The sequence below is a fragment of the Hippocampus comes genome, unplaced genomic scaffold (assembly GCF_001891065.2).
Source record: "Hippocampus comes isolate QL1 unplaced genomic scaffold, H_comes_QL1_v1.1 scaffold275, whole genome shotgun sequence".
In the NCBI taxonomy this organism is placed as follows: domain Eukaryota; kingdom Metazoa; phylum Chordata; class Actinopteri; order Syngnathiformes; family Syngnathidae; genus Hippocampus; species Hippocampus comes.
This window is the reverse complement of record NW_017804971.1, coordinates 638,637-651,472: the sequence shown is the minus strand read 5'-3', so window position 1 is coordinate 651,472 and position 12,836 is coordinate 638,637. Positions and strand designations below refer to the sequence as shown.

Below are 12,836 nucleotides of genomic sequence, written 5' to 3'. Positions count from 1 at the left end.
AAAAGAAATAAAAAACAAACCAGGAGCAATATTTCCACATACTTTCTCTCTTTGCGGATCCTCCTCTCTGCTTCTTCCCCTCCCCACCTGATCCAGACTTCTTCCCAGTAAGTAGTACTCGCCGATGGGTCCGTTCGGCTGAGCGGGAGGTCCCCAGGTGAGCCACACGTGGTCTGAACCGACGGAAAGTGGTGTGGGAGGGGGCTGAGAGGCGGGTGGAGCGGCCGCAGTGGTGACATGCTGAGGGGGGCCACGCGTGCACCCTGCTGACGTGCAGGCTTCAAGAGTCAGAGCGTACGTGGTCCAAGGCTCCAAGCGCCGAAACAGGAAGCTGCGTGACAGCCCGCTAAACTCCAGGATGCCCTCGCTGTACAAATTGTACACCTGATGGGGAAGAGGAAGCGGGGAGGTCTAGCAAACATTGGGAAAACGATAACGTCTACTTCTGTATTTATGCCAAGTTCGGCTAAATCATCTATCATAGCAGTTTGTCCTTTTTCGGCCCATAAAAACAATTTCACACTTACGGGCAACAAAAGATAACCATAAAACACACAAAGTACAAGGTGGATGGATTGAGGTTCTCCAGGCTGTAGAAGTTAGCAAATCAACTTAATGCATCAACTTAACTTTTATTTTTTGTCATTAGCATTAAGCAGGTTGTTTCCATGTGTCATAGTCATATTTCTCACTCAGAGTTGGTAGCCCACAGCTACTTTACTTGGAATATTTCTGACTGAAGCTGTCTCACTCTGAAGTTGCCATTTAATTCATCTTATTCTCTGGCACAAAATCCATGCAGGGATAAAGCTTCTCATCAACTATAATTATTACTAAAAACATTTCAGTTAGATGTACGCAGCTGGCATCAACTTGACCCAAGAGGATAACCCGTATGGTGTACCTATCCAGTTGTTTGGTTTTCTATTATTGTGCAGCATATACCGTGACAACTCCATTTGGAGAACTTGGTGGATCCCAGTTGAGTAGTAACGACCTGCCCTGCTCTTTTTGTTCCACACTGAAGTTAGCCAGTCCAGCTGGAGAGGCCTCAAGAGTCCTTGTGTCAACCCACTGGCTTGACACACTGCCTGAAGGTGTTAAAAAAAAAAAACATTCAAAATGGAATCAGATGTTTCTTTTGGAATGATTCGAAAGTAAGTAGTCACAATCAAACCTGCTTCATTTGCAGCTTCCACTTGTAGACTATAGTCGCTGTAGGGCTGAAGGCCAAAAATGGTTGCTTCGAGAGTGAAAGCCTGAAGATGAAAATGGTCAAAAACGTAAAAGACTGTCATAGTAAAGCAAAAAAAAAAAAAAAAAAAAACGCAAATATTTCCCCACAGCAAGGAAAGACTGAAACAATGACGAGCTAAAATAATGTGTCATGTGGATTTGTGATATCAACATTACAACATACGGAGTGAGCAGGAAGTGGCAGCGGCAGACTGGCAGACGGCCGTCCCTGAAGGCTGCGTTCAAAGCCTGCTGAGTGTTTGTATCTCACGTGCATCCTTTCATAGCTCTCTCTCAAACAAACAGAGGCACAGCGTGTCTGCCAGTAGCTTTAGGCAACGGGCCCCAGCCCAAAAAGCTGGCACTCAACTGCGACAGCATGTACGTCACATCATTTACTAATTGATAAGGGGCGCACAGATGTCTGGAGAGGGATGAGATGCTCGTCTGGGATGGAGCACTTAAACACGCAAGACTGAAAGCAACTTTGGTATGTGTGTGCACGTTTATGAGAACCAAAAAATGAAATGTGTTTCAAATATTCAAGCTGCAATTATTAAAAAAACAAAAAACAAAATGAACAACAACTCTCTCCTCAGGCTCTCACATAAAGAGATTAGCTGTTAGGCCAATTCCATGCAGCGGCGAGGGGATTCAAATGGCCCCAATTCAAACGGATTTAAAGGAAGACCCAGACAAATCAGCGTGGCGTGGCACTAAGGATGAAGTGCCTGAACAATGGGCCCAATGCATGTCTTGGCTGTCTCCATGTCTGCCAGCCAACATGTTTGTCATACGCAGTGAAATAGGATTAATAAATCCCTGGACACCCCTAGACGCAAACTAAATCCTCCTGTAAATCACACAAGTTCAAAGTGTAAAGAGAGAGGCAGGGACATGGAAAAAACAAAAAAACAAAAAACAAAACACAGTACATAAGTTAGGATATAGCGGGCAGGGAATTAGGCAAGAGTGCGATTGGCTGGCAACCGGTTCAGGGTGTGCCCCCGCCTACTGCCAGAAGACAGCCGGGATAGGCTCCAGCACCCCCCGCGACCCTTGTGAGGATAAGCGGATCGGAAAATGGTTGGGTGGATGGATGATGGAAAAAAAGGTAATCGGTGAGTAGGTAAGTAACAGGTGACGCAAATAAAAAGCGGACGGAGACACTGAACGACTCAACCGATAAGAGGTGAGAGAGAGAGAGTGTGTGTGTGTGAGTGGGGGGGGGGCATAGATGTTACAAAAGAGAGAGACAGATTAAGTGAGCGCGAATGAGAGCTCTCTCCACCTTAAAAGCCAGTGAAATATGTGAGGCATGTGGCCTATAAAGCGCTTAACATATGCACATTGTCAATAGCAGCATCTGGCGCTGGCAGCTTTTATAGGAGCGCAGAGACTCTGCTACACGCCTCTAGATGGCAATACATTCAAACACTTTATCGCTGCAACGCAGCGCGTTAATGGCCTCCTCGCCGCGCGCACGCGGACGCGCGAGGAAATTGAGCACGTCAACCCGCTAACTGCTCACGCACACACGTACACAAGCAGGCTGTAATCAAATGCTTTAACATGGAAGCGCACTACTATTACATTCCATTAACAGCCCCCTTCATAACAATTTGTCCCAAACACACACACACACACACACACACACACACACACACACACACACACACACACACACACACACACAAACACATCAAGAAATCAACAAGATGAGGTAACGCAAAGTTTTAGGTGGGCAATGGCAACAGAGAAATAAAAGTGATGACAAGCTGAACTGCGCTGTGAAGGACAACACAAAGGAGGTTCACCTTGTTACCGATTTAATATAGTGCTGCATGTTTGCAATTTGCAGTTTCCTGTTGTGTAAACGTGTTATAGCGGGACGGTAAACCCCAGCCGATTAGAGATTCGCTATTTACAAACTCACCTATTTAGCAAATTAGCAGTGCAAAAAAAAAAAAAAAAAAGACTATCATTTCTCAGTTATACTGTATGTATGTGGATTTTGGAATGTGCGTCGTTTGTAACCTCGAAATGATTTTTGTTAGGACTGTCGTAAATTGAGGACCCCCTGTACACATTTTAATGTCCCAATGCCTTTTCACACTTTGTTACGTTGGTTCAATTAAAACTGGTGTTATGCTGGCCACAGTTTGACCTGGGAAGGGAGTTGAAATAGTTTGGAATGTTTCAATATGGTTAGTTTCTATTTCATTTTGACTTTTGTTTATTTTTTTAAACTCAGTGAGTTTTCATTACTTTTTAGAGCCATATAGTTTTTATTAGTTTTAGTTTTTTTGAATGTGGTGTTTGTCAAGTGAAATATGGAGATAACACGGTCACTAGATACTGTGCAATAAACTACAATTCTCAAACGATTGTTTGACTTCGCTTCTTCTGTACATCGATAACAAAATAAATACACTTAAGAATAACCCTTAAAGTTCGTTATATTAACAAAAATAAAAACAAAGGACATTTTTGCTGTTATTATAGTTGTACAAACAAAATATGTAATTTGTTTTGAAGCTTTTCCATGTTTATTTGATTTTGTAAATGAAAATGTTTTTGCAATTTTATCTGTCGCTCTTTTGTTAGTTTTCGTCAACTATAAAAACCTTGCCTGGGAACAGATTCTATTTCCATTATCTCATATGGGAAAATGTGTTTCGGATGGAATGGATTACGGCCAACCTAAGAGGTTCCACAGCATATTATATAATCACATGTATAAAGTGAGTTACAGTTATGGTAATTATAATCAAAGATCACAGGTCAGTGTGAAGAAAACCCGACTGCCTTTGGTGTGAGATATGAAAAGAAAGGTTCAGGTTAACCTAAAATCAATGTGCCAAAGCACATGTATGTGGGAATGACCACAACCCCCAGTTAATCATGACGACGGCAGGGGAAGGGGAAGAGAGTGTGAGAGACCGGCGCAGATAGAAAGGAAGGGGACAAAGTGCAAGCGATAGAACGTTGGAGGATGCAGCATTACGAGAAGTTCATTCTGTCTTCTGTTTGGTGTGTCTGAACTGCCACGTATAAGGCATTTAATAATCGTGCCTGCATGCATACCCTAACAAGCCAACATCTGTATGCATCTTGTTTATGCGTCTGTCTCCAAAAGTGCACATCTGTATGTGTGTGTGTGTGGGGGGGGGGGGTGCATGATATTCAGGTGGAGAGGCATTGTGCGGCCGGGGGGACCAGTGTGTGACACTAATTAAGAGTAACCATGTGTATTTGTCAAAAGAATTATGCTGATTATCTCACAAAAGCCCCAGCACCGAGCCCTGCAGAGACGCGGGGACAGAGCAACATTAGCATATGGCCACGCACTCACATGCGCACTCTTCCTCTCTCTTTGTCTCGCTCACTGACACACGTGCACAGGTAGAAGTCAAGTGAGTGATCATACATGAGAGAGCCGTGTCTAATGAATGTGGACCAACTGGTGGACCTCAGGTATGTCCCGCTCCACAGGCCACCTCTGCCCTCCCTGCTCCATTATATTAAGTCCCAGACAGATAACAAAGCACCATGCCGGGGCCGCCCCTTCTCATGTGTCGCGCTTCTTTGTTGGTCTGGCAAAGCACGGGCACGGATGACATTCAGCTTCAATTCAACTGCGTCCGATGAGAACAAGCTGTGGCCTGAGCGGCTCTGGGAGAGCTTTAATTGTTTTTTGAGGTTTCTGAGGTGAGCCAGAGCACTGCATGCTGCTCTTTCGTGCCCCATGCCAAGCTGGCAAGCCTTCTTCACCTGTGTATCTGTGTGACTGTGTGTGTGTGCGCGCGCATACACATTTATTTGTGCATGGCTAATTCAATGTTGCTCGAACAATTGCCCCATGTATGCTTGCAAATGCCCTGCATGTGTGTCCCTACTAGTCAGTGCGAGCTCGACAAACTGTGAGACACACACACACACACACACACACACACACACACACACACACACACACGCACACACATTTATGCCATACACGACCAGACCCAAAGAGTGCCATTAGGCACGTGTTGTGTGGGTGGCCAGCACGGAGGCAGAGAGGGGCTGCAGGGGTCTGGACCAGGCATGCCCACTTCACACTGACATTCATGATTAGCTTTGGCGGCTCCCAACCTCGGGAACACAACATTTAGAGTGTACATGCTATTCTGACTGTGCCTGTTTGCTTGTGACATGTGGTTAAAGACTAGTCAACGTCAGTCGGGTAAAATGGGAGGGATGGTATTCCAATATCCAATATGTCAGAATACTCAAAATACTCAGTAGAAGGTTGAACACAATATGCTCCGTAATGCTGGCAGACTTTGGATTGATTGGGATTTCTAAACCGAATATTATACATTATAATTTAAAATCCAGAAAATGTATTGTTTGTGGCTTGTGTCTAGTGATGACAAGAAACCCCCAAATAGCCCAATACCAAATCTTGTTCAGTCTTTTTTTTTCATAGTGACTACAATTGTACATCATTGCAATTCTAATCTAATGCAAAGACGTTTTCAACCAGGTTTTTACGACTCTCATCCATCCATTTTCTGAACCGCTTACAGTAACTACTCTCAAAAACATAGATTGCCTGTCTTCATGTCCACACACAGACAAGGAAGACTCCTCCAGACCAGACTGTGCAGACAAGGAGCATTCAAAAAAAAGAAAAAAAAAACAAAACAAACACGCTCTCACTCTGAAGTGATGATCATCATATTGTGGCTGCTATCAGTACAAGCGGACCGGCAGCGAACTGGATGGTGTAGGCCCTTCGCAAACGACACAATAACACCCAACCTGTTATTACTGGGAGCACGAGAGAACGAGCGAGCCGGAGAAACAAGCAGTATAAAACCTCTCGAGAAATTATCACTCGCATGAGTGTTGAGCGGCGTGGTGGAGGAGAAAGACATAACAACTGTTATTTTTGAAAGTGAGGTATAGAAAAGCCAGATGGAAATGCATGGCTGCAGAGGGAGGAGTTTGAGAACACATGAGAAGATGGAGATTGCGGCAAAGGAGCCTGATTTTTTGGCTGCTTATGCAAAACGTCGAGAGCCCTCCAATCACAGTTGAAGACCTCTAAAGAAGGGGTCTGATAGGCCGGAGGCCCTAATGAACTCCGCATGCAAGTCCTCTTCTCCCTTCTTCTCTCTTCACCTGTCTTCACCCTCCTTATTGCTCTCCTCGCTCGCCTTGCTACCTCTTCTCGCCACTTCTTTATGTTTGTGGCTTGTTAGAAAAGTAATGCAAGGGCAAAAGCCTGGTCATTCTTATTCTTGCAGCGAGCATTGATCCCCGCATGCTTCTGCGCTTCGACAGTGCAAGGCGAGGCTACGACGGTTAAATGCAAAAAGTGAACATTTCTGGATGGAAGATTGAATTGCAATTTTTCAGACAGATATTGCAATTTCGATTCAATTCACACTTTTCTTCAAATGACATTTTTGTGAAATATTCAGAATGGACATTTACGAATATGAGAGACAATTATATCATATGTACCATCAAAACATGACCTGCTATTTAAGCATGTACACTATAAAGGCTGTGTGGGGGATGGGCATGGCACTTAAAGGATTGTCAACTAAGCAAACTTGTAGATTCGTGACTATACTAGTTAATACGCACTACCCCTGCTTTATGCTACGTTAAACCAACTGGCTTCAAGGTATACACCCAATTCATCCAATTGGTCACATTCAGACTGACATTTAGAGCAACATTTGCCCTGCAGCCACCCAAGTTTGTTTGTGCTCAGGTTATGGCATATGCTTACCACTATCATTTGTTTAGCTGCCACATCTTCTACATCTTCCAAGGGTGTATGATTAAGTAGACACGGGTGCCATATCTGAAAGCCCATGTTGGCTTGAAACACACTTGGCTGGCTGGCCCCGTGTTCTCTGATGGGCCCTTAATGGTAAACTAACAGATTGTAAACATGCTGCTTGCTCTCTCTCTCTGACTTCACTCCCTTCCATCAATCTCTTCCTCTTTTCTTTCCTAATTCCACTTCCATCACCACTTGCATTTCTTTTCTGCTCTCCTCACCTAGCTCTTCCTTCCACCCTGACATCCCCCGTTCCCTTCTTGCCCCTTTTCCCATCCCTCCCTCTTTCCCTTTCTGTCCGCTGCCTTTCCTGGGGTGTTTTTTAAACAATGTGTCCTTCATGTACGGTTGGTTATGGGGCGTACAGAAGGACATCATTAGCGCTGGTGGTTAAGCTGTAATTTACACCATTACCGAGGTAGGGGCCATTTTTATTGCCTAGTAAATTTCAGCTCTGAAATATTTAGACCATATGGCTCAATTTGTGTAATAACCTTAATTTCCAAGCACCCTTCAGCTCCCTTCCGCGCCGGCTGTTGTTGGCGGATGATGTGTGTGCCCGTTTGCCTGTGTGTGCACGGGCGGCATACATAGACACATGCGCGCAGAAGCAGGTGCATGGCGAAAATGTAAGCACATACACTTGCACTTAATCTCTAACATCCACATTAAACAATGTCTTCCACGCGCGCGTTCGTTCACGGGGACACACAAACACACACGTACACACGTATGTATGCATGCCGCTAGCAGATTAATAGGGTGTCAGCTTGTGTTTGGGTGAGGCTGCGTCAGGCGTCGGCCAGATGGTTCTCAGGGATGATGACTGTCAGGGGTCCTGCTCTGATCAATGGCATGTATTAATACGGCACAAATAAAGAGAGAGAGACACATTCACATATTGATGCACAAACACATGCAAAAAAAAAAAAATGTCATCCATGCACATGGAAAGCCATAACCGCATGGAGTAAATCCACAGAAACGTGTGCACAAATTCACACATACATACACATGGTCTCCTTTACCCAAGGGGTCCCGAGGGCCAGAGTGAAACATCTGGAAGAGCCGAGGGAGGGAGGGAAATAGAGGACGGGACAGTAAAGAGGAGATAAAGGGAGAAAACGACTGTGTGTAAAAAAAAAAAAAAAAAAAACGACAGGAATGAGAAAGTTGATCAATTTAGTAAAAGCAAATGAAAAATGTCAAAGGACACCGAAGGCTCTTCAGCAAGTAAAAAGAAGAAAGACAGCAGAAAGGAGGGCAGCGTGGGTCCTGAAGCAAGCGCCACGAAACAAATGTGTGGCTTTTGTCCTCTAAAGTCCACTCAGAATGTGGTGATCAAGCAAAAATAAACCTGAGTAATGAGAATCGTTCTAGTGTGGAAATTAACTACAAAAAGGAGGGAGAAAAGCTTGAGAAGAAGCAGAATGGTGCGCAGTAGAGCCAAGATCTCCACCAAGCCTGTCCGTCTCTTCGGACCTGCGAAGGGAGCCATTAACCATGCTGAGTTCTCGTTCCTGAGCCGAGCTTACATATAATGTACGACGCTGTCCTGGCTACCCTGATTTTGTATGCCCTCGTTTTGCCAAAACACAAAAAGAAAAGAAACCTCAAAATGCTTCAAGACAAATTATTGCTTGAGTTGTTTTTGTGTAATGCTGCTAAGTAACAGGCAAGCCCTAACTTCCTCATCAGATATAAAAGCAGATATTAAATAGGATTGAATATAAAAAAAAAAGGAAGAGGTCCAAAAATAGAGGCAGAATGCATGAAAGTAAGCCTGACAGCCATGTCCGAGTGACTAACACGTCTGTCACTGAGTTGCAAAGCATGGCGAGAGAAAATGTGTGTTGTAAGATCGCACACGTTCGTTTGTGTGTGTGTGTGTGAGACAGTGCCAAACAGCATGTCGGGGTCGAGCAAAGCAGGCCGCCTGCGCTCCGTACCCTCATTCCGTCCGATCGGCGTGACGACCCCATTAATCAACCAGGCTGGCACGGAGCAAAGTTCCCAACACAGCTCGAGATCAATACACACATACACACTCGCAAAAAATGGAGGTATGTGAATCGAAAAGACTTGGGGGAAAGGAGGGTTATGATGGGAACTTGAAGGTAATTTGTTTCTTCTGAAGGCACCACCGGTTGGACATTTTCAACCTCAGATTAGCACTGGAATGCTGCTCGTCCAAGCGCTGACTCACAAATCTGTGACTTTGACTTCGGAAACCGGTTAAATATATTTTCAAGTCCGTATATCAGATTAGGTTACTTATCAAGGCTTCTGACAGTTCTAGAATATTTATAAATCAATAATTCCCTATCTAGGAGTCAACTATGGTTTTTGCCGACCTCTGACTAAAACAGACACCTCATCAATTCAAAGTGGTTTCTTTGCAACTTCACATCAGTCTTTAATGCTACCTTATAAAAATATGAGAACATCCCTTTTTAATGTCCTTTTGCGTACGTTTCTCTGACACACTTTGTGTATTTGTGCAAAAGCAGAGCATCTGCGGTAAAGGCAGGTGCGTGACAAATGACTGTCACCAAAACAAGTCTATGCCATGTCAATGAGCCTCTCACCCATACCACACACACACGCACACGCACACACACAGAGTGTTCCATATCAATGAGAAGGTGAAAGGTCTCCATTTACATCTTGTATTAATTATGAGTGACAAGCCAAAGGTCACAGAAGGAGAAGAGGCCACGCGTTTGGACAGAATATAGATCTGTACTTGTATCTCGTCTCCATTCACTCTCCTCCCTCTTCCCGCTGATCTATCCCGCTGCCTCACCCCTTCACTTGGTCGTGCGCGCCTTCCAGACTGACATTGTTTCTGTTCTCCTTCTCACTTCCATTATAAACGCCTTCATTATATATTCTAACAACTATCTCGGGGCCTTTCGCTTTTACCCCATGTCACCGAGACTGTCTACCACCAGGCTTGTGATGCAACGTACACAAACATGAACTTAAACCTGACTTGTTATAAATAAGGATCAGATTTAAATAGTTCATTATCGTACCGAATGAGATGTACATTTTACATACTGTAGTGTTCAGAAGTTCTTTTTGCATCAGTACTGTTTCAAAGGAAGGGAGTCGCATGAATGCATGAATGTGTGTGTGCACTTTTACCTCCACAGTGAGTGCAATCACGGCAGGTGAGTTGAATGTTGGGTCCAGCTGGTGCTTCTTGTAAAGTAGTTTATAGTGAGAAATGACACCGTTGGGCTGTTTTGGCCCACTCCATTTCAGATGGATAGAGTATGCACCTGTGCACGACATGCAGTCTCATCACGTGCAAAAAGAAGTACTCTCAAGTTTAAAAAGTCCTAAAATAAAATCTACGTTTCATATAACTCACCAGTGGGTGTGGCAGTGGGAAGGGGCATATCTCTTGGCCTCGCTGACAGGGTCCGGGCTAACGTCCTCTGGCTCAGAACCGAGCCTTTAGAGTTGTGGGCATGAAGCCTGTACTGGTAGTAGGTGAATGGCTGCAAGGACGGGCTGGCATCGAAAAACTCTAGTGGGCCACTAGACCAGATAAAAACCAGCAGTTCCTCCTCTGTTTCCATTGGGGACCTGACAGATCAGAATTTGAAGGTGCAGGAGGTAAAAACGAAGGCACTAAATCAGACCAGACAATATTAAGCACCATTATTTAAAGATGCTCTTGTCTTTTACTTGATTAATAGAAAGTAGTGTCATATTTAAGCCACACTGTCGCCCAAAAGTCAGCTGGGATAGGCTTCAGCCCACCCGCCAACGGCGATAGAAAGCGGGAAAAAATGGATGTTTGTAAACTTAAATGTACTCAAAACAAGATGGCTGAGTGTGTAGGGAAGCAAATGAGCAGTGTTTCTGTGTGCGTGAGAGAGAAAAGACAACTATTGTTACTTGAGTGGCTGTGTGGCTAAGTCTCAGCATGCCAGGTGTGTCAGAGTGCCTATGTATGCGTCTATGCTAATGTGTGTTTCCTGAGGATTTAAAGGGCTTTGTCCATTCTGACCCTGCATCCAGATCACACACTCTTTGGTCAACAAGCAGAGCGCGACCTTCGATGGGACTTTAAACACACACAGTCGCACATGCATACACAAAAAAGAAGGCTCTGCCTGAAGATAGATCTCTCCAAAAACTTTGTTTCTCATCTTCCCTATTTGCGTGTCTTGATCAAGTGTGTGTGTGTGCTCCACATTGACAGGAAACTTTGAACTTTTACACTCCGTGGAAGTATCACCCAGTGATTGCAGCAATACGTCATCATTAACATACCGAGTAAACGTAGTGCTGTTGTATTCTTGTGAGTTACCTGTATATATGGTAGGAGGTAATGATGCCATTGGGCTTTTTCGGGGGAGACCAACGGATCTCCAGGAAACTTGCACCCGCTGCTTTTGCTGAAGGTGGCGCCAGATGCTCTGGCGCAGTTTCGAAAGTCCGAACATGCACACCCTGTCCTACACCGCATGCACCTACACGGGATATAAGACAGTTTTGGGACATTTCTGAAAAGGTCACATTAGGAAGTTATCAACAGCAAGTCAATAAGCCCAAATATCCAGTCAAGAGATGCACAGAGCACCCTCCAAGCACAAGAAAACAAACAAGCACAATGACCTCAACGTCATCTAATCACACAAGAGATCCACATAAATTTACTGCTGAGTTCGTGCCACACGGCCGTACAAATTTCAAGATCTTTCAAGAATCTTGAGAGTCTTTTGCATATCAACGATCGTGTTTGCATTACAATTAGCTGTTCATACAGTAAATGAAGGTCTTATAAGTAAAAACAACTCGGCAAATTGTTTTGGAGCAATCGAACGCGATTGTCATGAATGTAAATCATTTGCATTTTAAAGTTGTTCCAACATAAATGACTGTTTTAGCCCCCACAAAATATCTTTTTTTTTTTGTGTGTATTTGACTTGAAAGAAGGCTGTGTCCATTTGTATGCAAGACTGTGCAATGGCAGCAAGCATGATCCACTTACCACGTTGACAGGCTTGCACACGGACATTGTAAGCAGTGAAAGGTTGAAGACCTTTCACTGTGAGGGTCTGGTCCTGGCCCGCGGGATGCATTGCGGCACCTTCAGTTCCAGGATTCAACAGGATGTTGTAGTTTACAGGCTGGCTAATGTTGAAGTGGGCTGGGAAAAAAAGGGAAAAAGGGATTACACACACACAATCAGTACAACCACAAATACAATTTCATAATCACAAAACAATTTTCATTGGCATGAAAAGCAAATATTACATTGTAGGCAGAGCTTCTGAAGAAAGTTACCAAAAATAGGCAAACCCTGAAGAAACATTTGGTCGCTAAATTAATTCGGTGTGTACAGATAAACAAAGTCCCCTTTGTCCCTATTGCATACATATATATCCATCCATCCATCCATTTTCCCATCCGCTTCTCCTCACAAGGGTCGCGGGGGGTGCTGGAGCCTATCCCAGCCGTCTTCGGGCAGTAGGCGGGGGACACCCTGAACCGGTTGGAAGCCATTCGCAGGGCTTGCATATATTTACCACAAACTTTTTTTCAACTTGACCTGACAAACTCTGTTGGATAGTTTGTCCTGAAAACTGCCCAGTCTAAACTGTGGGCTCACAACCAGGCAGAAACACACCAAGTGTATACAGAAACTCAATGACCACACATACTCAAAGACTTTGCTAATATTCTCTCTGGAGCTTTTTACATAATTCAGGCCAACTGTATTGTGATGGGTAATTCA

The 12,836-nt window shown here is 44.3% G+C and overlaps 1 protein-coding gene across 1 annotated transcript in view; it reads right to left on the bottom strand.

Moving 5' to 3' along the window:
• ush2a (Usher syndrome 2A (autosomal recessive, mild)) overlaps positions 1 to 12,836 on the bottom strand; it is a 152,944-nt gene that overhangs the window by 13,964 nt on the left and 126,144 nt on the right. Inside the window, 7 exon segments of the mRNA XM_019891922.1 lie at positions 43 to 384; positions 946 to 1,091; positions 1,178 to 1,259; positions 10,229 to 10,365; positions 10,458 to 10,675; positions 11,406 to 11,568; positions 12,090 to 12,248. Of these exon segments, the coding sequence (XP_019747481.1) occupies positions 43 to 384; positions 946 to 1,091; positions 1,178 to 1,259; positions 10,229 to 10,365; positions 10,458 to 10,675; positions 11,406 to 11,568; positions 12,090 to 12,248 (1,247 nt within the window).